The following is a 25,645-nucleotide window of genomic DNA, read 5'->3' as shown; positions in this document are numbered from 1 at the left end:
GAGAAAATAAGCTTTCTGAACCTTTCCTGTAAAAAACAAGTCCCAATTTCACCCTCCCTCGATTAGATAAATTTTTCTGAATATAAGATTTTAGATTCAAAACTATTTTCTCTCTGAATTTGAAGGCATTGCTTTCAGTATCCAGTAATGCTAATGAGAAATTCATGATAGAAAAATAAGTAGCAGGGGATACAAACAAAAAATGTGCAAAAGACCAATACAATAGCCAATGAACACATAAAAGAAATACATCACTAGTAAATGGGAAGCAGATATTAATTAAAACCCATTTTCTTGGTCCCACTTCTAGGAATATATTATAAGAAACCTGAAACACCAATCAGAAAGATTTATGCTCTCCTATGTTCATAGCAACACAATTTTCAATAGCTAAGATCTGGAAACAGTCCTAATGCCCATCAGTAGATAAGAAAGCTGTGGTACATCTACACCATGGAATACTATGCAGCAGTAAAAAAGAAGAATCTCTTACCCTTTGAGACATCATGAAGAGACCTGGGAGTATTATGCTAAGTGAAATAAGCCAGTCAGAGAAAGACAAGTATCACATGATCTCACTCATATGTGGAATCTAATGAATAAAATAATCTGATTAACAAATGCATATATACATAACCCATGGACATAAATAATAGTGTAGTGAAGGCCTAGACTAGGGGGTGGGGGCGGGCTAGACGGGGTCAATGGGGAAAAAAGGGGGACATATGTAATACTTTCAACAATAAAGATTTTTAAAAAAAATTTTTCTTTTCTATCATATTGATAAAGATTATAAAAATGGTAATACTCAGCATTGGTACAGATTAGGGAAATGAATATTTTTATACACTGCTGAAGGGTGTGAAAATTGGAATGAACTTGATGGAGAACACATTTATAATATTAAGAAATAAAATTTGTTACTTTTACCTTTGTAGGTGAGATTGTTTCGTTCTTTTCCAGCTGGGAACTTTTTAGTTCTTCTCTTTATCCTTGGTGTAACAAAGTTTCAGAAAGATGCATTTAGGTGAAAATCTATTTTTAGGTGAAGGGATTAAGTACAAATCGGCCCTTGCAAAATAGTCATGGGGAAGTAAAGTACAGCACAGGGAATATAGTCAATAATATTATAAGAATTATGTATGATGTCAGATGGGTACTAGACTTATGGGGGGATCATTTAGTAAGTTATATAAATGTCTAACCAATAATCTGTACCTCTGAAACCAATATTGAATGTTAACTGTAATTGAAAAATAATTTTAAAAAGAAAATCTATTTTTATTAGCACTTACTGGATCATTTCCACCTTCCATTCTGTTTTAGCTTCAAGGAAATAATACTTCTATTATTTCTTTGTTTTTGTTTTTCTCTGTCTTCACTTTTCCTGAATCTTTTTTTCCTCACATTTTTATTCGATGAATAATGGTCCTCCTGCTTGTATCTTCCATATCTCTTGAATTTTCTGTCATGTTTTTAATCATTGCTTTATATTGATTTATTTTCATCAAACATTTAAATATTACATATTTAAATTTAATGAACTCTCTGGTTTCTTTTCATATCAACCTATTCTTGTTTTATAGATGTCATACCTTCATACAATCAGGTTGACCAACAAGAATAATAATTAAAATATTTAAGAAGTTTTCTTTTCTATGATTATCTGCTTCTGTTGGTGAAAGCTTTCCTATTTTTTAATCTTGGCCACTCATTTTGGTGTTGCTGGTTTTCCTCAAATATCTGATAATTCCTGATCTTTCATTATTACTCACAATTGAGCTCCATGATGATTAATTTGAATAGCTGGCTTGTTTCTGCTCTACTTGGCTATTATAAATAATAAATGCACAGTTCAAATGTAATTTTTAAAAGAGTTAGTGTTAATCTCATTAGAAATAAACCCACTTTAATAAAGTATTTTAATTTTTAATATAATGTGTCTGTAAAAATTACTATCTATAGGACTTACAGACTTATCTATGTAGAAATCATTAATATTTGGTTGTTCCAGAGTTGACTTATTAATAAAATATCTTACAAATACACATTTTGAAGTTTTATCTAAGTTTTTTTGAATTAAAAACTCTTCATAATTATTTAGTTGAAAATGTTTTAGAGTAACTAACATATTTTTTAATGTTAAGACACTATCTATAATAATAAAAGCATAGTATGCTAGTTAGACCGGACATCCTTCCGGACGACCTTCCTGATGAAGCTGCATTGGGCCTCTAGTTTTATATATAAAAGAAAACCCATTTTGTCACAGGTGTCTATACTGTGTGACTGTAACTTATTGATGCTTTACGTGTGCAGAGATTTTTTTCAAAGACTGGTATAAAGTATATGTAGTTGGTATAGACATTATTAAAATAGTTGCATGACTTTACAATTATTCATAAAATAGATAAATTATGGGGAAATCATGTATTATTGGCAAGAGAGATTCTTTTTCCCTTTTAAAAAACTCATAGACTGATTGGCTGCCTCAGACTGGTGAAAAATTTTCATTCAAAAGATGCCAAGATCTTTTTCCATGACCTCACATTGCTACCCATTCATTTTTCACACAGAGCCTGATTCATGCAGGGATCAGCCAGGTTGAGGCTGAATTGATCTCATCACAGTGAAGCCATTACACTTCTTTCGGTCTTCCTTACACATTTGCTCCATGCATGCTTCAGATCTGGAAAAAAACATACTTATGGGCTGGAGAAACAAAGCAGCAGCAATTTCCTTGCCTTATTCCTTGGACGGGGATGAAGTAGAGAGCATGATGTGGTGATTGGAGCCAGACCTAACCCTGGCCGTGGGCATTGCAGCCGACCCAAACCTAATTAAGAAAGATCCTGAATAAACTTGGATCAGAGCCAAAATCACTAGTTCCTTCAATCAATATTTTTGATATAAAAATTAGCATCTGGGCTGAATAAAAGGGAACACTGTTTCATGCCACAGCAAAAAAAAAAAAAAAAAATCCCCTCTTGCTTCTACTCTGACCTCCTGATGTTGGATACTTTATTGATTTGTATCAGTGATAACTTTTCAGAGCAGTTGGCTGTCAACCATCAGATGGTAGCCTCTCATCTGAAGGGATGCAATGAGAATGAGGGTAACACATTCTCCCTTATACCCTAACTGTCACAGGCATCAAACTTTTCCAAATGGGTAAGCTGGTTTCACGTGTTCTCTTATTCCTGCTGGAATTACCGTTGCTAATGTATAAAGCTAGCTAAAATAACTTTTCTAAGAAATTGGCTTTGATAAAGGAGAGAGAGGACATTCTCAGAAAAAAGCAATCGTCTGTCAGAGTCTTGGAAGTCCTCTTTATACTCTGCTAATCCCAAGACAACATCAACACTGTTGCCTTCCAAGATGAGTCCCTTAGTAATCGCTCCAAGAGTCTCCAGAAGGTAGTGGGTGTCAGAGTTCTTAGTACAGTGTCTGGCACAAGATAAGTGTCCAAAAATAATTTGTTATTTTTTTAAGACACTACATACCTACTTTAGAAAGAATTCTTAGTCTTGATTCCTAAAATTCATATGCAGGGTATAAGATAGAGAAAGAAAAGATTAACATTTGACTCTTTTTGATGCCTTTGTTATCCTGAAGACTTATTTTGTAAGGAAGTGGAAACCAATTAAGGAACAAGTTAAGACATCTCTACCTTTCAGATAGATTCAGTGCAATATCTACTGATGGAATCTTATTATATCTGGAACTTGCTTTCAAGTTATCTGGCAGAAATGGGAGTGAAATGGGTGGGGGAAGTAGATGAAGAGAACTGGCTATGAATTGATAATATTTGAAGCTGGTGATAGGTGCATGTTGGCTCATTATACTATTCTCTATGTTACTGTATGTTTAAAAATTTCCATTATAAAACTATTTTTTAAGTGGATGGACTAGAAATATTTTTTTAAACAGTTGACTGCTGTCAGTTCAAAGCTGAATTCCTCTACAAGAATTTCCTTCGGCTGAATAGTCTTGCCGAAGGTGGTTTCCTTCCCCACACCTAGCTTGCATCCTGTTACTAGTTGAAGGTGGGGAAGAACAGTTGGCTGGCACACATAAAGCTCCTGGCTCTCTCATTTTGCAATTTTGCAATAACTCTAAACAACCATGTCAGTCGCACAGCTCCCATGGAATTAACTAAGGCCTTTGTTATAGCATCACAGTTTGACTTCTTATTTTTCCAATCCTGTTCACTCTCTCCAACCTAGATATTGTCCCATTGTATGTGATCTCAGTGGTGTGCTGGTAAATGTTTAACATCTGGCTCTTCAGATCCCTAATTAGTAGTGTTTGCCAATTTCCATGGTGTAAATATTTGCAGCATGGCCAATTTTAAGCTACCAATGTGATGTCATTGAATGCAGAATTGGAAAGAGATGAGTACAATTGGTTCTTGTGACAAAATGCAAGCTAGCACCAGCCACTCTTGCCAATTTTCCTCACTGAAATTCTTAAATGCAAATTTCTACCTCAGTCTGTTTTTTTTTAGAACAACCCACTAAATTAACATAAAACCACCAATTATTTTTATATCATCAATTTTGGTATTTTGTTTATTAAATAAACTAACATTTCACAGACAGAATGAAATGAAATTGGTCACCTCAAATGTTTCAGTGAAAAGCCCGCGCGCGCGTACACACACACACACACACACCCCACAACACTGTAAGACAACATTCCACAAAAATTGCTTAGAAACATTTAAAATACAGATGCCTTTTAATTTCCTAAACAATACACAGCTGCAAAGGGCCTGAGACAACAGACTTCAAATATGTTGTTCTTACTGAGACCAGTAAAATGGCCAAGAAATCACTAGATAAGCTCAAAATACAATTGTTATCATTGCTGTAAATAAAAGATATACTTAAGAGTTAAGGTTTTATCATCAGAGCTTTAAGTCAGAGTAACCCACTTATATTTTCTGTCTCTGAAGAAAAAATAGAGAGGGGCATTGCATATTTGAAGAACTGTTAAGACTCACCCTATTCAAGAGCTGTTGTTGAAATAAATAAATAATCAAAGGTTGAAGGTTTTTTAAAGGGGTAGAAGAAAAATAAAGAAACAAGACACCACATTCAATGGAACAAAGTGATGAAAGGAAAATGAACATTTTGTAGGAAAGAATACAGAGAAGCATTCGAGAAGGAATAATTTATTCAAATGAATATTCAAGTGAATATTCTTCAATATTAGATTCCTTGTTGTAGGAAATGAAGATACCTGGAAAATAGGAGCGAAATGTCCAATTGAGTAGGAAAAGTTGGAATAATTCACTTTACTTTAGTAGTATAAGTACTCTTAATTATAAACAAAGAGTCAGAACAAAGCTTCTGTTATGTTATTAGAGCCAACTGGTCTATCAAAACAAAAGCTCCAGTAATTATTCTCAAATTATGACATGGATTAGAATCCCCTGGGAAGGCTGATGACAATGTAGATTATTCTCTCTCACTATTCTAATTCAGTAGAATGCTGGTGTGGGACTCAAGGATCTGCATTTTATCAAGCTTTCAAGTAAATTCTGAAGCCTGTGGTTCTCAGGTCAAAACTTGCTGAAATGCAATCCAGCCAAGCATCCATGATACTGAAGTCCCATGATAAGATTAGACATGTGTCCATGTCATTTCATTATGCAAATAATCTTTCTTACAAATATCGTCTGGATCCTTTATCTTCTGCTTCCCTGAAGATTATTTTTAGGACAACACCTTCCATCTATCTATCAACCAATCAGATTTCCATCTCTCTACCTTTCATCTCTCTACTCTTACTTGCTCTGTAAGGGAAAAGTAAATGTGTGTGTGTGTGTGTGTGTGTGTAAATGGGAAGGTTGGGGGTACATAACATTATAGTTCTGTTAGAAATTCTCTTCCCCCCAAAATCAACCAAAGAGACATTTTTGGCTCTGCTATACTTATGGAAACTCAGTAATCCCTATTGAATTAAAATCATGGTCTTATTAACCTAGCAGCAGAAGAAAAATTCTCAGTATTCACAATCACCCTCTTAACCAACCTCATTATATATATGCACACTTATATTGCCAGCCCAGTGGGACCTGGATCCCTCCTAATGTACTGCTTGTGAAGCATTCCACTTGGCTTACAGTTGTTCTTATAAGTGTATATTCAACATAGACTCTGACAGAGATAGGCCTTTTATCTTGTACACGAGAAAGTAATAAATTGCCCCAGAACTCTTGGATCTTGATGAAGAGAGAGTAATCTCCCCCTGCCTCCCATGCCAACTGGCTAAGTAATTAGCTTCCTATCATGAGTTGACTCAAGAGCCTCCATGAAAGTAATTATGAGAGTAATTCTTGCTCAAGGAGACACCCCTCTGGAGGCTTAAAACTCAAAGGGTGGGTGTGTAGATCACAGGCACCCAGAATGGGAGGGGATGTTTATTGCTTGCTATACGGTAGGGAGGCCCAGACATGCTGTCGCCCTCTTTGTCTCCTGTTTCTTTTACAGGACTGAAGACGTTTATGCATTTTGGAAAATTAACTAAGATCAATTTCATTGAAATGCACCTTTTCAAAAGAAAAGACCTATGTGTCTTTTTTTTCGTTGTACATTTACTCAACATATATTTTCCTTGCACAAGTAATGCTTTACTGGCTCATTGAGAAGAGCTGAAATTTAGTTATCCAATTCAGTCATTAGATGGGGCAACAGCATTTCAGAACCTGCTTTCTCTCCTTCTAACCTAATTGTACATAAAAATTGTTCATGAGGAATGTTATACTACTTAAAAACGTTCGTGATCCACTTTTAAATTGAATTGTTGTACCTACTAGGGGTTATAATTTCCTAAAACTTTCCATGCAGATCATCTTTCTTCTTTAATAACTTTTGAACATCAGGGCATGTTGCTCCATCCAACACCGGTGCTTGGGGTTGAGTTTCTATCTCAGTGCACAGCATGAAAGCTTGGGTCCATGTGTGTCACACAAAGTCAAACCTCTCTTGAAGTGATTTGTTTATAGTGTCATTTGATGGAGTGGAATGTTCTGTAACTCATTCAAACTATTACAGAAGCTTTGCTAAAAGGTCACCACTGCTCTTTAGAGTTTCCAAATCTGTGCACCATCTGGGAGCTTGTTAAAGATAAGGTTTTCCACTGGCTTTTTCCATACCAACTAGATCCAATTAGCAAAGGGGTGCTATTCCAGAGGAGTTTGTGTTCAGAGACACACACACACAGAGAAGGAGAGAGAGAAAAAGAGAGAGAGAAAGAGAGAGAGAGAGAGAGAGAGAGAGAGCTTAAGTAAATTACAGTTAGTTGCCAATAGTGCACAAGTTCACTGTGCACCAAATTGAAGTGCATTTGGCAGATGACAGCACTATTTAATGTTAATAGGCCTAAATGGGGACGGGGGGTGTCAGTCTTGAAAAAGTTGAATATTTGCTTTTAGATATTTTTAAACCAATTCTTCAAGTATAGTCATGGGAGTCAACTCTCAAGAAAATGAAATTTCACTATTTACTCAAAATTCAATAGGAAAATGTCAACCCATTCCTTAAAGTCATAGAGACTACGCATGCTAAACATTCACTCTACATGGCACCAAAAATGTTCAAATGCTTCTAACTTCATGGTTTTAGTTTAGGCCTAAAATTGGCTTGTGCTTGCTGTCTACCCCCTTCCTTATGAAACACACATCTTGAATTTTCCAAACCTTAAAAGCTCAGCTGTAAAACTGTAGGAGGAACCAGCAAGAGGAAAAAGAAAGTTTCCTTCAAAGACGTCTCTAGGTGCTGCTGGCCAGTTCTGCTCTCTCCCTCAAAACACTAACTATGGCTTTTGACACTTGTCCTTGGGAAAAGTCCAAATGTGGCAAATGGTAGAAGCAACATTTCTTTACCTTCCTGCCTGGAACTTCCTGTGATACACGAGTTCTAGATGGTGCTTTCACATGGGAACAAGGAGGTCTGCAACTGACCACCACGCTGGCCCATCCGGAGATGGAATAAGTAAACACACAGTGAGATCTATGGAATTAAAAACCGAAACCCTCTCATTTGGTTGGAATTCCTGAAAGGATCTGGACTAAAGAGGCTGCACAGTAGCAGCTAAAACACAGGCTTATTGCCATTACAAACATTATAAGTGTGTGTGTGTGTGTGTGTGTGTAGCAGGTTACTTAGGAGAAGAAAAACATAAATCTGAAACCGTATTTTTGTCTCTACAGTCCTGAGTTGGGGACATTAAGAACACAACAACGTCTCCCTCAGTTCAACTAAGCTGGTTTGAAAACCAATTGTCCTTAGAAATGGAGAGAAATGCACTTATATTCTTTTTGAGGCAAAGAGAGAATTTTTCTGGCAAAGTCTTTAGGTGCCAATCAGGATCTGGGAACTTAATCATCAAGTTCAAAGCTTGTTTCATCATAGAGTTCGGGGCGTGCTGACTTCTTGTTCCGGGAATATTTCAGGTGCAGGAGATCACCCATCTCATCTAGGGCTTCCAACACCTGTAAAGAGATCACCTTCCATTAGTCATCTTTGAACCTCCAAGTGGCTCTGCTCTCCAGTGCTTTGCAGAGAGCTACACTCTTCTTTTCCCAGCTTCTTTGATTTTAAAGAAAAGAAGAAAAATCCAAATCATTAAGGTATGGTGTATAAGGCATCCCTAGAGGACTGTTAGGTGCTAATTCACTTTATTTCATATTCTTTGTCTAACTCCACATAATGAATGTGTCACTTATTTTGGTGGTATGAAGAAAATAATAAAAGTATCTGACCCATGCTACCCTTTAGCTTTATTTTAAAGTTTAATGACTTACAGGTAAACTTGTGGAAGAAAAAGATAAAGTTTCCACCTTCATGTTCCTGCAATCATATAAATTTCCTTTCCAAGATGAACTTACTCTATCTAGTATTATCATTAGTTGCTTATTTTTTATTGTCTCCTCTCAGACTTTTTACTTCAGGATTTTTCACATAGTAGACACTCAGTAGTTTGCTAAATTGCATTGACATTATAAGAATGTTCCATCAACTCCAAACTGACTGAGATGGCTTAGTTCTCTGATATTATTCATCCACATAAAGATTTAAATCAAAAGACAATGAAATGTGGTTTTAAAATCATTAATACTTCCTGCAAATAGCTGCCTTTGTTATTAGTTTTCCAACATGTTGCCTAGTTGGGTTATATGTTATTATGATGAATTTGGTGGCTATGAAAAATGTTGTGATGCAGGCAGATGATCCTGAAAAAGCATGTTAGATTAGCTTTTGCATTTAGAACTAGTGTAAATAGCACAACATTTGGCTACTCAGTCAGTCTTTTCTATAAAAACCAAAACACTGACTTGACTCAGGTCTTCACTAAATTGATTTTTTTTCTGTCCACTGAGTTGATCACATTGTTGGACAGTGTTGGCATAGCCTTGTTTTTAGCAGTGAGCGTTATTAGTGTTATTTTCCTAAATCTCCCAAGAGAGGCCCAGGGAACCCTAAGCTAGTTCAATAAAAGAACATGCTCAGAATCCAAGGTACCAGTACTGGAGATCCCCTGGCCTGTGCTGTACTCACCGTGTCTAACATCTCTCGGGTATGTGCTGCTGAAACGCAGAACCGTGCCCTGGCTTCTGCTAGGGGAGTAGCTGGAAATCCAACGACCACTACCCCAATCTTTCTGTTTAGTAGGTGCCTTGCAAAGGCCCTAAAGAAAAGACAAAAAAGGAAGTTTACTGGGAGATGACAATATCATACTGTACAAAAAAGAGAGAATATGACTAATTGACTTTTTCTTAAAAAAACAAACAATCAATAGAAGATGATTGAAGTTATTAAGCATCTGTCAAACACAATTCACAAAGAAATGGGACAGTCACTTGATGGCACCAGAGTGTGTATATTATGGATCCTGGCACACTCATTGAGTAATCTTGAGTACTGAGTCTCTGACATTGAGCAGAAAATGCTGATGGACGTGACCTTGATTTAACAAGTCTGCACTGATGTTAAATCTTTTGTCTGCAGGATTCCTAGGAATAAAAACCAAACAGCTAACACAGTGCAATTACATAAAGAAAGAATATACATGATGTTGTCCCCCCCCCCCAAAAATGTATACACACTGTAACAGCTGATAGCTCAATTTTGAAAAATGAAATGTATTTGAATAAACATTGCCTTTATAACTATTCAAAGTGTATGTATGCATTTTTGGGACACTCTCTATATTAAATGCACACCTATATGTTTTAAAAACATAATGCTAATGATATAGTATGAAAATTTCAAGAAACCTGTACTTAATGACTGTAATTTGAAGACCAAAGTCAGAAGGTCTGCAGGAGCCAACCCCAAGCCATATTCTTACTCCAGAGCCAAATATTTTATTTTTTATTAAACCAGAAAATAGCAAGGGTCTCCTCATTTCTTTATGTGTGAATGAAGAGTCCAGGGAGAATAAATGCATTAACTGGTTAAAAGGGAAGTGGGACAGGAGGGAGACAGGGAAAGAAATGTACAGGCACAGGGAGGCTGGCTGGTTGTAGGACAATAGTCTCACAACTGCAAAGCTTCCTGATGCAGGGCAAAACCTCTTAAAGTTACAATTCCTTCCCCTTTACGGCTTCTCGTCTCTTTCTTCTCCAGAGCTAATCTCAGTAACAATTCTAGAATATCAGGCTGTCATAGTCTGTAAATTTTTTCTGTCAGAGCCAAGGTCAGACAAAAAGACATGCCCCAGGTGAATCTATCCCTCTTACTGAGTGAGGTAAATGTCTCAGATCTGTTCTTAGCATTAAGAGGTTGCTGGTGTCTTATTCTGTGACAGCATCACAGAAACCTTCCAGTCATAACTCAGGAAGAATTCTTGAGCCAGGCTGAGAGCAAGCCTGCTCATTTATTCGTTCCTCTCGCCCTTAGGCTGTCTGCCTTTCGGTTGCCTCATGCAGGTTATCAAACGAAGCGATGGAGATTATCAGACCTACCGGACACACAGCCTCTCTGGCCCCCTGGCTGGGATAAGGCCAGATCCGCCCTTTGATTAGGACTGGGAAGGTTACAAGGAGATGAAGCTTTCTAACTGAGAAAACTTGAAAACAGAGGCTGTTCTTTCTGCTTCTTGATCACCCTATGGAAGGCTGCCCACGGAACTACCCAGGCTGCGAGCTCATAATTGTCTGAGAAACAAGTCAAGTGCTTTTATTGCTGGAGTACAAACCACCTGACCCATGATCTCAGGCCAGTTGTCGGGACTCCCAAAGGAGCGTTCTCACTGTCTGTGAGTTTCTCTTTGTACCAGAGGAAGCGAGTTTTGCCAAAGAATGTAGAGCAGACTCTATGACTGTTGATTCATTAGGCTAATCTGAGGCCTCCCTGGAGCACTTTTGAGCTTAAAACTTACACTTCTAAACTCCACCTCTTTCAGTTAATGCATATAATTGCCCTGAACATTTTCTATAATGAGCCTCCGGGTTTGTACTCCCCAAAGGAAATCAGAGCTGGCGTAGGCTGAAAGAAATGAAATTATGTAATAATAATAATAATAATAATAATAATAATAATAAATATTAGCATGTGTTGCCTGCAGCCTCAGGGCATCTTGTGTCCCATCATCTTCTACCTGTGTGACAAGGGCCATAAAAGGAAAACGTAAGCCTTGGACCAAATAGTAACTACTATGGATTCTTGATTACTTAAGTGCATTTTTTATAAGTGCAATCACATTCTATTGAACTTTTTAGAAGATCCCAGTGGTAGAGTTGCAAAAGGACTCTTTTCAAAAGTTCAACTGGCTGGAGATTATATTTTCATTCTGTAGTTTTTAAATGAAATCAAAGATTTTAAAATGAGCCAATGAAAGAAGTGCTAACACACTGGCTTATACCATACAATTAACTCCAGTCTCATGATCTACCTATAAACTTTTGATTGAAGAAAAAGCAGAGATAGAAATCAGGCCAGTGCAGCAGGGCAAGCTCTTGCTAGCAATTCCTGCTAACAATAGATGATATGACCTTTTGTACCTAACCTGTTCTAAGTTTCCTTAGACAACCAAACAAGTTGAGTTTCTGTTTCCATTGTAATGATTGATGCCTTTGGATTCACCAAAGATGACATTAAAGAAGGTTGAACTCATACCCCGCCTTGCTTTAATGAGATGTACATTTTCCCCAGTGGACTAAAGCTTGACAGGCTGTGCTATGCACCAAAAAGAGCTCTGGCGTAGGAGGCCAATGGAATTGGCTTTGAATTCTATGCTCTACTACCTACAACCTGAGTGGCCCTTAGAAAGCAGTTTGACTTTTGTGAGTCTTGGTGTCCTCATTTGTAAACCAGGGCTAAGCGTCCTACCCTCAATGGATGACCACTGGGTCTAAGAGCCTTAGGAGCACATAACTGGCATTTAGCAACATTAGCTCCTCATTAAAAACCATCTTAAATTGGAAGACACTAGAGAGTTTGACATATCATCCAGTGTTTAAGATAGCATAATTGATGCAGACTATCACAATATCTTTACCTACTATTTTCCCCAGAAGTTCTATTTTTATTAATGTAACTAAAGTTTTGGAGAGCCATGCAACCATGGTAACTCAATCTTACATTCAGTTAAAACTAGTAATCATCATCATTGTAGCAGAATTAGAAGTAGTAGTAGTAATAATAATGGTTACCACGGACTGAGTGCTTACAGTACACTAAACACTATGTTGAGTGCTTTATACATATTATTAATACTATTAATAATAATAGTTAACACTGAGTAGCTTCTAGATAAGAGGCAATGCCAAATGCCGACAGACCTCATCTTGTTTAACCTTCACAATGGCCTTATGAAATAGGTACTATTATATCTCATTTCAAAAATGAAAAAACTGCAGCTTCAGAAGGTTGGGTATCTCGTCCAAGGTTTCCCCGGTTAGGAAGAGGCAGAGTCAAAATTCTTTTTCAATCCAAATATCTCACTACACCATAGAGCATAACTTTTACATAAAGCTCCTCTTAGTTCTATTTTTAATTCCACATTTACTGTGACCAGTCAGGCCTCCTGGCACATAAAGGAGCAGACACTCTCTTTCTGTTATGGTAGAGTTGAGTTCTTGAATTTAAATGAATTTGCTTTTACTCTTCATGGACTCTTCTCCTTGGATTGATCCGTTTCCCAACCTTTGAGATTTTTATTATGGCTTTTATCATCAACGTTGGAACTGTGCAGCACACCCCCTTCTGCCACCTGCCAGTGTTGTGCACATCACACTCTCAAAAATAAAGTAAGTTGATATTTGGTATCTTCATTTGAGTTAAGGATAAAATATTAGGTTGACATGAACTCAATATAGAATCTTCCAGAAAACACCATTTCCCCAACAACTCTGAATAAAGGTAGGTTTTCTTTAGTGCCCTCTAAAATCAGAGGGTAAAGGGCTTTGGATTATCTGCTGCTTTGAATCACCATTGTCACCCCTCCCTGCCATTAGCACAGAGCAGTATCCCGTGTGACCTTTCCGTAGCACACTGTCTTCTTGCCACTCCAGGCAATGCAATCCTGACCCAGATCTGTAATCTGTGGCACACTAAACAACTCACACATGTTTTAACTGCTTGGGATTTTGCTGTGGTAAAGTGACACAGAAGCATACTCTGAAGAATCAATCTATTAACTCATTCCTACCCATCACAAGGGATCAATGGATAACAACTCCAACTAAGCTCACAGGAGAGGCATTAAAATTTGGTGTTAAGAGCATGAGCGTTGGCCCTGACCGGTTTGGCTCAGTGGACGGAGCATCGGCCTGTGGACTCAAGGGTCCCGGGTTCGAGTCCAGTCAAGGGCATGTACCTTGGTTGCGGGCACATCCCCAGTAGAGGGTGTGCAGGAGGCAGCTGATTGATGTTTCTCTCTCATCGATGTTTCTGACTCTCTATCCCTCTCCCTTCCTCTCTGTAAAAAATCAATAATAAAAAAAGAGCATGAGCATTGGAGCAAGCCTAGGTTTGCATTGGCCCCTTGGTTTTACTACTGCTTGACAAGTATGACATTGAGCAAGCTGTTTACCTGCTCTCAGCCTCAGTTTCCCCACACTTAAAGCAAGGTTGCCTTCTTCTGAGGATGGCAAGTGTTCAATGGGAGAAAGCACAGAACCTGGTCATGTTGTTTTTAAATATTAGGAGAAAGGGTCTTCAGAATTTCTCTTTGAGAAAGATCTTAGGGCAGGAGGTGGCTCAGGATCATCCTTGATTTACTGTTGAGCCTTAGGAGGGGTAGGTGATTCCCCTAAATTCACAGAGCTTGGAAATGGTGGACCTTAGCAATTATGAAAAGACCCTGCTGATAGGCCATGTGGCTTCTGAGCAGCTCCACAAGTGAAATCCGAACTCGGCACCTGTCAAAAGCACACGATCAAGGCCTACACTGCAAGAGCCTCAGTGTCAAAAGCACCATCTTAGCCAGATCACCTTGGGGCTTAAGCATTACTCCGAGAGTCTGTTGGATACTCACGCTACTTTACCAGGCATGTAAAGGAGCAGGGGGACCACAGGAGATTCCTCATTGCCATAGATAATGAATCCCATTTCGTTCAGTCTCTTTCTGAAGTATCTTGTGTTTTTTGCAAGTTGCCGTACTCTCTTTAACCCTGAAAGGAGACAGGCATGAAATCCATCAATTACCACCAGGAAGAGGGAAGCAAAGGTCAGATAGGCTTGGCAAGCACTCCTAAGTCTTTCCGCAGGCCTGCAGCGTTAGTTGGGAGGAGGTGGAAGTAGGGTGGGAACGTATCTCCTGGTAAGTAGGTGTGGGCACTAATGCCTGAGAACTGCCCTGAGCCTGGAAGATAGGATCTAGGGGCAATGGTGCTTCCAGGTACTGCTAGCAACTAAAGGCTAGGCTGTAGGACTGCAGTGGGGTGGGGTGGGGTGGTGGGGAAGGTTCTAGCAAGAAGGAATGAGATGAATTATCATTTACTAGGTACCCATTGTGTATGAACTCTGCAGAAACTGCTTTAAAAACATTAACTTAAGAGGAGTGATATAAGAAATCTCTCTCTCTCTCTCTCTCTCTCTCTCTCACACACACACACACAAACACACAAACACACGTATTATCACACTAGTTGTTAGTAGAGGCTTTTAAGCCAAGCTGAGCTTGTCCATTAAATTGCCCCTCATCTAAGTCTCTAATTAAAGAACATGTCACCCAACCTGAGTTTGAAGGGGTAGCACTTAGCACTTTCCTGGACAAGACAGGTCCAGCAGAAACCAGGACTATTTTTTGAGGTATTTGATGGTGGTAGAGTAATAGAGGGAAGGGAAGAGGGAGACCTCTGCTTTCCCCAAGCAGAAAAAAATGACAGTGTTGACTCCAAACAGAAGGTCAAGCAAAGGTACATGTGTCCATTTCCAGGTTATTGGTGCTTTTGCTCTAAAGTTTATCTTCTGTCCTCAGCATGTGTCCAGTGGGGAGGTTACACACATGAGACAACCATGGAATTAAAGAGCAGAAGGAGTTCTGAAGACATTTGTCTACTCCAGTCCTGTCTCTAATCAGGAAAGTCAGTAAATCAACCACAACTAGTCAGTAAATCTTCAATAGGAAGGTTGAAAAGGACTGATTGTTTAACTCCCCCCAGAAATCAGTCCAATGTTCACATTTGATGCCAGGTTGCTATTTAGCAGGAATGTACTACTACTGCTGACCTCCGTTCAGCTGTCCATTCAAACTGATCAGAGCTGCTGCTCTACCAGTTATTCAATAATTTGAACATCAGTCCTGGTTGTCTTTAGTTCTCCAGATGTAAAATGGGTAAAATATTTAGCAAACATGTCCTCTAGTTCCTCCTTAGAGAGATGGCCCTAGATTGTGCCTTGCCAATGGGTTAAGCAGTGGACATCTCCTGCTCAACATACTTCCTCCAGGGGACCATGATGTGAATTCAGGTAGAGTTCACCCTGTCTTCCCATTTTCCTGATTATTGGTTCATGATGGAATACAACCTGGGCTTATCAGAGTCTTTCAGATCTACTGAGGAAGAAGTATAAGAATTAGGTCAGTCTCAAGCTACATCTGTCACCGTACGGAGGAAACTGGCTTGAAAATGATGCTGACCCAGAAGAAAGCTAAGACACAAGTCTGCAAGAGGCCTGGTAGAATCATTGAAACTCTTGGGTTTATTCATGCCTAAGTGAGTCCATTCCCTGGACTGGCCCTGTTGTGTGAACCAATACATTTCTTTTTTCTTGCTTAAGTTACTTTGAGCTGAATTTCTAACACCTATAAACAAATGTGTCCTGAGAAATATAGGTAGGCCACTAATTGGATGAGGTTACCTCTAAAGGACAATAATAATATCAATCCTGAGAAATATAGGTAGGCCACTAATTGGATGAGGTCACCTCTAAAGGACAATAATAATATCAACAACAGTAATTGTAGCTCACAAATATGTAATATCACTACTGTTATAAGCACTTGATATTTAATAATGTATTTAGTCCTTTAAAAACTCTATTGATAGAGATGTTATAATCTCATGTTATACATGAGGAAACCAAGTAACTTACCCAAGTTCATACAGTTAGTAGGCAGCAGAATCAGAATTTAAACCCAGGTAATTGGGTTCTGGAGTCTGTATTGTTAACCCCTGTATTATGGTACTCTCCCTAAGAGCAGCAATGAATAATGTCTGGCTAGTTAATGAATTATAGCCATCTCTTTTCCTGAAGCTCAATAAAATTTATCTCTGCCAGCTGCTAGGATCACTGTTCTACCATTTTTTTTCAGCAGAGGCAGCTGAAAGGTTGAAGCTCTAGACAGGTTCATGTTGTGAGGGGTGAGGTAGGATATCAAGTCTGGACCCTACCACAGAGAAGAGCTGGCAGACCCCCTTCCCTTTGGATCAGGGATCTGAAGGGCTAATTCTGAAAAGTCATGGTGAACCAAAAGTAGACAGCCCCCCAAATGGCATTTTCTTTATCCAAACATATAGCATTTTTAAATTAGGCTCTATCATTCCCCAAATACATCAGATCTTCTTTTCAGAATTTTTCTTTGCTCATAAGACCCACATCTACTTGACTTATGTGACATTTTCAGTGAGTTAACAATATATGTCGAGTAATGAAGATTTAATTGAGTGCAACACCAACTAAGGAGAATGATGTTGAATACTACAATTGTCCTTTCTTGTTTTCTGTTATTATCTCTCACCCACTCCCAGTTCTCAAGGAAGATACCTTCCCAAGACTGCCAGCTCTCAGTAAGCATGTCATTATAAAAAAAGAAAGCATCTGGCTTATTGTACTTCCTCAGGAAAGCTGACCTCTTAGCCCCATCATGCTGGCCACAGCTAATGGATGCAAGACATCCTTGATCTGAGGGCAGTACATTTGGATATTGGGCAAGGGTCCATGAATTGGTCTATCACAGGAACTTTCCCATAGAGATAACAAATATCAATTATACCAATAAAATCCTCTTACTCCGTAAAGTGTGAATGTGAAAAATTTAGAGGGAACCAACAATTGGTAGTAAGACTAGATATTGAGAGACAGAGAGAGACAAGCTTATTATCAGAATCTATAAGATAGAGGATGCCATTGATAAGTAAAAGCTATGGTAAACCATGAAGAAGAGAAGTGGGCAGGGAAAAGTTAGTAGAAACAGGAAAAAAGAAATAGGAAGAGGGAAGAGCTTATAATCTAGTGGGAGACAGACAATCAAATCATCATAAATGGATGTAAAATTATAGCTCTGATGAGTCCTGTAAAAAATGCTATCTGGTATTATGGGAACCTGTGTCAGACTGTACCAAGTCTGAGGAAGCCGATACGTAATAATTGAGCTTAGATCTGAAGGATGAGCAAATGTTAACCTGGCAAAAGAAAAAAACACACCCACAAACAAAAAAAACAAAAACAAACAAACAAAAACAAAACAAAACATCCAGACTGTACCAAGTCTGAGGAAGCCGATACGTAATAAGTGAGCTTAAATCTGAAGGATGAACAAATGTTAACCTGGAAAAAGAAAAAAAACATACCCACAAACAAACCAAAAACAAACAAACAAAAACAAAACAAAACATTAAACAGGGGAGAGCATTTTAGGCACAGGAAACAGAACAGGTGCAATGGTCCTACAGTTTGTAGAAAAGAGTAGTTGAGAACAAGATATGATAAGGCTGAAACTCTGGGTAGATCGTCTAAAAAAAGTACAGAGATTGAAAAACCCAACATTTAATGGCTGGGAAGAGAAGGATGAATTTAAAAGGTAGATAAATAGCAATTGAGGAGGGAGAAGATAAATCAAGAGATAAAATAGTGTTCATTGGCTTTATCAACATGGCCATATTTGATAACCTTTACTTTCAAGTTCCTGATTGAGACATTGGTTTTTAAAAAACAAGTAGTTGCAAGTATGATTTACTTTAATATATGTTTCTATTTTCCCACTCACCTCCCCCCGCCCCTCCACAAATGATAAGCTTTCTTTCCCAAAGTTCCAGATTTGAAACTTTAATTCTAGCAAGGGGGTAAGAGAGGTATAGAAAAATTTGTATAAATTTTATAGACATAACCTCCTTGATGCTTAAAAAACTTGTTTTGTGACATGCTGAGCATCCCTTGGAAACTAGTTATGTGTACAGGGAGAAACCTATGTAAAGAAAAGAACTAGAAATTAGGAATGAGAATATTTGTCTTTGTATTAAAACATTTCATCCATATATCGACTCTGTGTATTAGAACATGAAAAGCAGGGGACGATTGTGGACAGGAAAGAAAAAGAAAAGAGGGATGGAGTAAGACGTGTTTTAGAGAAGGTGACTGAAATGAAGGCACAGATATACATCCCAGCCACCCAAATGTATTCCATATGGCCTGTCCCCTGGTGCATTCAGCTCTTTTGTTGATCGTTAGTTGCACAATGAATAGATGACTTCATCAGGCTGGGTCTGATGATTCTTAAATGATCCCCCTTAAAGACTAGAAGGATTTCCTGGCCTGGAAGTGCATGAATGACTTAAATTGCTTTTCCCAATGGCATTATCTTTGCACTTGCCCATAATGATTCATCTATCATTGGGCTGCCCAGCTACTTAATTGGCCCCGTCTGTCCCCTCTGCCTTGATTAACCCAAGTAACTGAATCATCAGCTAATGTCATCACTTTACTGCTTCTAGATCCTTTGGAGAGTTGACCAAACAGATCAGAATATCAGTCCCAGGGGTAGTTGATTCTTAAGAACTGAATGTTTTATTCTTGCCCTGTCTCCTATCTTTGAACCATTTAGCACAGCACGGATTACAAGCCATTATGACACACTTTGTGGTCACCATGTTTTCTCATCTAGGTCACTATAAATGCCTTTGAGGTCTTTTGAGTTGGCCAAGATACAGCTCCTTTCAATTACTCTATTGCTCACTCTTTAAAATTGGAAACATTCTCCTACTCCTGGAGGGCCTGGGGGCAGAGAGGAATTTGTACATATAAAATGCTACTCATCTAGACAGGATGTGGGTGATTTTATTAATTACATTGTGCTTTGAGATCCTTGCTGGAAGAGTGCTTTGTAAAAGTAGAAGGTATGCTTAGCACTTGGGCTTTCCTACAGGGACAGCCATGCCAGGAGGACATGGAGACTGGCCTTTGCAGCCACAATCCCTTCTCAACATGCAAAATCCACCACTCATTTCTGATCCTTCTTCCACCTATTCCGTAGAAGACAGGGAAGGTCCCCGAGCAGATAAGTAAGTGAATGAGCTGATCTCTTACGTAGGGTTCTGGAGAGTTTATCAAGTGTTTTATTTTGCTTTATTCTGGGTTCTCCGAAGAGGCTGTTGAGTGGAAAAAGATAGGCTTTAAAGTTAAATGGTCTAAGAATCAAACTGTACCTGGACAACCTAAGGCCTTAAAACCTCAGTTTTACCTGTAAAATAGAGATAAATAAGCCCATCTCCCAGGAACATTGAGAGAAATAAAGGGATTAATGCAGGAAAAGTGCTTACTACTGTGCCTGGCATATAGTAGGTGCCTGAAAGGCCATTATTCCCTTCCTTTTCACAGGGCAGCAGTTCTCAGCAGCCTGGGTGCCACCTCAGAATCATCTGGAGAGCTTGGCAAAGTCCGATGCCCAGCCTGCACCACACACCATATAAATGAGGTTCTTTTGGGATGAAACTAGGCATGAGTTTTGGTTTTTACAAGTTACAGCCAAGGAGACTCCAACGATGATGCAGGGCAGTGTTAGGTGCCCGATTGTGTCCTGGCTGAGTCACACTCCTTGGTTGGACATGGAGAGTAAAAGATGGGCTTATGTCATAGCTTCTCATTTGGCACGATGACAACCCAGCGGTTACTGAGTGCTTGGGCTCTCAGATAGTACATATCATGGGAGTGACCTGCTTCTCTGACAGCTATCTGCTCCAAAGCGCTCACTCAACTTGAGGTCGACCCCCGTGTCAACCTCACCCCTCTCGTGAGGGTGGATGAAATCAGGGATGAACCCATCCTGGCAGATGACCTGTATGCTGCCGTTCCATCCATTCAGATTTCTAGCTGTGTCGACTTGAGAGATGGGCTAGGTTAACAGAGGCCACAAATACCTTAACCTTCCCTCCAATGCTGTTAAAACAAAAACAGCTGGGGCAGGGGAAGGAAAACAAATAAAACACAAAGCATCCCACTACAAAGCCCCGCAGTCCCCTAATAAAAACAATCGTCTGTGGCCTTTCCAAAAATATGTTTGAGACAACTCAGTCTCCAGAGGGCCAGAAGGAATTGGGGACAGTGCCGACTCCCAGAAAAACCTGTCAAAAGCTAAAGAAGGAAAATTTCTTTTCGGCTGAACCATCAGCAGGCAAAAGAGGAGAGACAGGCATTTCCCCCTGTGAGACTAAGTGAAAGAGGCGGATTTGCGGGGCTCGTGAGCCAACCCCAGTGCCCCTCTCTATTTTCTGCAGACTTTGCAAGCTGATTTTTGAACAGAGGAAACATGAATATGCCCAGATGCCACGGGGTGACTTATTGTATTATTTTCCAAGCTTCAAAATGCACAGGCAGAAATACACACTGCTCGCCCCCCCTTACATTACTTCGCATACCACCACTGGCTCAATGGCCTCAAGCACACGCCTAGGCAGCGTTGCTCGGAAAATGTGGTCCTTTTCTTCAGGGATGGGAAGAATCTTTCCATAAAACATGTCTCACCCCAAATCCAAATTGATATCAGAGAATGCCTGCAGTGTTCAAAGAATGCCTGATCTCCCTGCCTCTTCCCCCTTCTTTGTCTGCCCGGTCAGCCTTGCTTCTCCCCACATGGAGAGGGGGCAGGAGGCGGAGGGGAGTTTGCGAGAGACCTTGGAGTAAAGTTTCAACGTGGCAGCAGGAACCCAGCATCTATTATTTTAAGCTCTGGACACCAGACGGGACATTTTGTGTCCAACACACTCAGGGGCAGAGAGATCTCAGTAAAGATCAAGAGGCTACAGAGCGGCAAGAATCATAAGAATCACATTAGCAGTGACAAGCTTCGCAGTAGGATGGAGAAAACAGTGTTTGGAGTGGTTTGCTGAGAGGAACGCACTTTTTTTTTTTTTTATCGGGCACTGGAGCGCTCCCTTTTGATGTCCGGATTCCAAGGTTATGGCAGGTTTTATAGTCACATACACATGTTCCAAGGACTCTCCAGGCCGCTCAGTCCTACCCTGTGGAATGCGTGCAGGAGCAGGCAGGCCGGACATCAAGGGCAGTGGCTGTCTGCATGGCCTGATTTCAAGGGCCCTGGGAAGACACTGCCACCTCCACCTCCCCACCCACCCACTGCTGAACTATACCATCAGGGGCTTAATCCACAAGGAGGGGTAAAATGGACATCTCCTGTGCACCTATTATGAGCCAAGCAGTGTGTTTTTGGGCCCCCTGAACAGATGAGGAAACTGAGGCTGGAAGATCATTGATGCGTTACCCAGCTGACCTGGAAACTGGCTGTGCCTCTGAGTCTATCAAAGCCTGCTCTTTGGAAAGAAGCTGGTAAACTCATTCCTGATGAGGTGTGAATTCCATGATTCATGGGTTCATACATTTCACAAATGAAAAGCACTCACTATGCACAGGAGCCCGGCCAGCTGCCAAGGTGGCGTAGAAGATGGAAAACTTCCGAGGCTGTTTACAAAGAAATGACCCACTAGTTACTAGTAGACAGGGCAGGTATCAGATGATTCACACTTGAGAACAAGAGCCATGAGACAGATACAGATGAAGTTAGCAGGCTGTTCACATGTGAGTACTTCATGCGTACTTACAGGAAGAATAATGTTGGCTTGCATTAAATAGAGAGCAGTATCTTCAAAAGTCACTAATTATGGAACTTTTACATGCGGAATGGGGTAATTTGGAAGGCTAGGGTCCTTCTGGGAACCTTGTAAATCAGCAATTCTTAAGCAGGAGGACACACAGAGTCTTTCGGGTTTGTTTTTTCTCGAATACACACAGTAAGGCCCTCTCTGTAGAGATTCTGCTCCAAAAATGATACTATTATTTCATTTCACAGTATAAAATTATTAGTTTTCAGAAAAACTCTCTGGGTAACTGCAGTGTGCATCCCAATGAAGAACCACCACTCCAAGTCACAAATTATACTGTGGGTTTTTGAGTCTACAAAGATAATAAGGCTGATCTTAATTGAAGACACCAGAGAACAATTTAATCTCGGTGTTTTGCTCTCCGTCAACAGATCTGTGCCTCAAGTTCCATCTGACTTTTTTCTATGAAGATGAACAAGCCACTCATTATCTCTGAGCCTCGATTTACTAATCTGTTAAATGGGGATGATCACAATAGCTGCTCCATCTGTTTCCCAAGATTTTGGGGAGTGTGCTATTAAGCAACGGTTGTGATCAATGGTGGATTGAAAGGCAAAGGTATCTACTATTTTCAAGGAGCGTATATGGTCTAGTCTATAGACACGAAAAAAAAAATCATGTAATTATAAAGAAAGGTAGAAAATTGAATGACCCGGGGAAGATATGCTCTGGGAGTTTGGAGCAAAGACCTACAGGTGATGGGTTAACATCTTGTGCGTATAATTTTGGAGACCGTGGGTTGGTTGTCACTAACTTACTTATCTAGAATGTTTGGATTACGGCTATGAGAAAGATCAGTGAAGTCAGACCATTGGGATCTGCGAGTTCCACCCTAAGGGCTGGAAGGTTCTGGTGAGTCATAGAGAGCCACGGCAGCATCAGGAGCAGGAAATGCCACGTTCCGGGGGAGTTAGAAAGAGAAAAGCTCATTGTGTATTGAGTATGGATTCAGAGGAGGAAAACCTGGAGGTGGCAAGTCAAGGTAGGAAGCCAGAGTGGCAGCAAAAGTCTGTGTGTCAGCAACTGTTCTGATTTGTGGCAAGAAGGCAAAGGAAGCAGCAATGGACAGGCACTGCGTTGAGTAACCGGGTTATTGGGGCCTCTGAAAGGCTCTGAGAAATGATGCAAATGAAAGTGGCCACCAGGAAGCCTCATCCAAGGCAGCTGCCTACATGATTCAAATATCTTGTTTTCAAAGTGTTTGCTGGGAGGTGCACTGGGGAAACCTCAGGGAGGGGCATGGGAGCAAAAATTGAAGGAGAGGCTCAGCTAATAGGAGATCAGACCACCCTGCTCCCCATGCTGCCCCCCACGGCAACAGCAGCATCAAGACCAAGTGCTCAGGGACTGTGAGCCCAGTGTCTTGGGTTCAAAATCAGCTCGGCCATTTGGGACAAGGTGCTTCATCCTTCTGTATCTCAGGTTATTCACCTGTGCCATGGGACCGATGCCAATCATACTGAAGCCCATTACATACTGTTAGAGAGGATTAGGTATTAAGTAAGTACTTAGAAGATTGTCTGCCCCGCACTAAGCCCTATATGTGTTGTAAAATTGAAAAACTATATATATTTTATAAAATGGACTTTCATGTATTTTTCATTTGAAAAAGATTCCATGGTTCAAAAATATTGAAAACCAAACTCACTGAACCAAAAGACTAGCCTGAATGATTTGGATTTGCCCTCTACCGCTGGACCCTGGTGATCAATCCTGCGGCACCTGCAGCCCATCTGCCTCATCCAAGGCAGCTGCCTACATGATTCAAATATCTGGTTTTCAAAGTGTTTGCTGGGAGGTGCAGTGGGAGCAAAAATTGAAGGAGAGGCTCAACAAATAGGAGATCAGACCACCCCGGCTCCCCAAGCTGCCCCCCACGGCAACAGCAGCATCAAGACCAAGTGCTCAGGGACTGTGAGCCCAGTGTCTTGGGTTCAAAATCAGCTCGGCCATTTGGGACAAGGTGCTTCATCCTTCTGTATCTCAGGTTATTCACCTGTGCCATGGGACCGATGCCAATCATACTGAAGCCCATTACATACTGTTAGAGAGGATTAGGTATTAAGTAAGTACTTAGAAGATTGTCTGCCCCGCACTAAGCCCTATATGTGTTGTAAAATTGAAAAACTATATATATTTTATAAAATGGACTTTCATGTATTTTTCATTTGAAAAAGATTCCATGGTTCAAAAATATTGAAAACCAAACTCACTGAACCAAAAGACTAGCCTGAATGATTTGGATTTGCCCTCTACCGCTGGACCCTGGTGATCAATCCTGCGGCACCTGCAGCCCATCTGGCTGTCCCTGTGCCTGCCTAAGTCTTCTTTGGTGTCTGGGACAGGTCTTCAGATCTTTTTATGTCCCAGGATTAAGTATTAACCAAATAATTTTTATTCTCAGTATTCCAGTTGAAGCATAGAATCACTGGAAATCTAACTACAAAAAGTCTCCTATTTTACAAAGGTAAAATAAAATTGAAGCACATTAACGCTGTCCCTGTGCCTGCCTAAGTCTTCTTTGGTGTCTGGGACAGGTCTTCAGATCTTTTTATGTCCCAGGATTAAGTATTAACCAAATAATTTTTATTCTCAGTATTCCAGTTGAAGCATAGAATCACTGGAAATCTAACTACAAAAAGTCTCCTATTTTACAAAGGTAAAATAAAATTGAAGCACATTAACCAGTACGTAAGACCTAATCAGGTGAGCCCTTAGAAGGGGCTGGGATCTCCCTGAAGAAAGAGGTTCAAGAAGAGAGAGGGGTGTCTGACCTGAAGAAAAGTCTCCATCGCTGGCTGTAAGGTGGATGGGGCCACGTGGGAAGGAGTTCGAGACGTCCCTGGGAGCTGAGAGAACCAACTGTGCCTAGACTCTGACCCAAGACCATGAGATAATAAATGGGCATTGTTTCCAGCCGCTTAGTTTGTGGTACTCTGTTTATACCAAGATAGAAACTGAATACATTCACTCCAGCCCAGAACACATGCTGGGCTTCTCCAGGCACAAATCCACCTGCTTAATCCTCCCCAGCTGTGGCTGCTGGGGTAGCTGGTTTTCTCCACGCACTTCTCCAGACAAAAGGGGGGCTGGGGTATGGCCCCTGCTGCACTTGGGGCTTTTGCTGCTTAGCTGAAAATGAACCCGTGGTGGGGAAAACAAAGATCAATGAGGAACAGCGGCTCCCCTTCATCCTCCAAGATGCTACAGCTGGCATCAGGTTCGCTCCTTCCCCAGTTGTGCTGAACCAACATGGAATTCCATGTGCGCTCCATCCACCCCCCCCCGCCCCCACCC

The 25,645-nt window shown here is 40.2% G+C and overlaps 1 protein-coding gene across 1 annotated transcript in view; it reads right to left on the bottom strand.

Moving 5' to 3' along the window:
* Positions 1–4,717: 4,717 nt before the first annotated feature.
* The window catches only part of SPTLC3 (serine palmitoyltransferase, long chain base subunit 3), a 132,594-nt gene continuing 111,666 nt past the window's right edge, over positions 4,718–25,645 (bottom strand). Inside the window, exons 10-12 of the mRNA XM_005860567.2 lie at positions 14,491–14,626; positions 9,567–9,696; positions 4,718–8,500 (exon numbers count right to left, since the gene is read on the bottom strand). Of these exons, the coding sequence (XP_005860629.1) occupies positions 8,387–8,500; positions 9,567–9,696; positions 14,491–14,626 (380 nt within the window). The 3' untranslated portion in view covers positions 4,718–8,386. The remainder of the gene's footprint in view (positions 8,501–9,566; positions 9,697–14,490; positions 14,627–25,645) is intronic.

The sequence above is a fragment of the Myotis brandtii genome, unplaced genomic scaffold (assembly GCF_000412655.1).
Source record: "Myotis brandtii unplaced genomic scaffold, ASM41265v1 scaffold137, whole genome shotgun sequence".
In the NCBI taxonomy this organism is placed as follows: domain Eukaryota; kingdom Metazoa; phylum Chordata; class Mammalia; order Chiroptera; family Vespertilionidae; genus Myotis; species Myotis brandtii.
The sequence above is the reverse complement of the archived record's forward strand: the minus strand, read 5'-3'. Positions and strand labels throughout refer to the sequence as shown.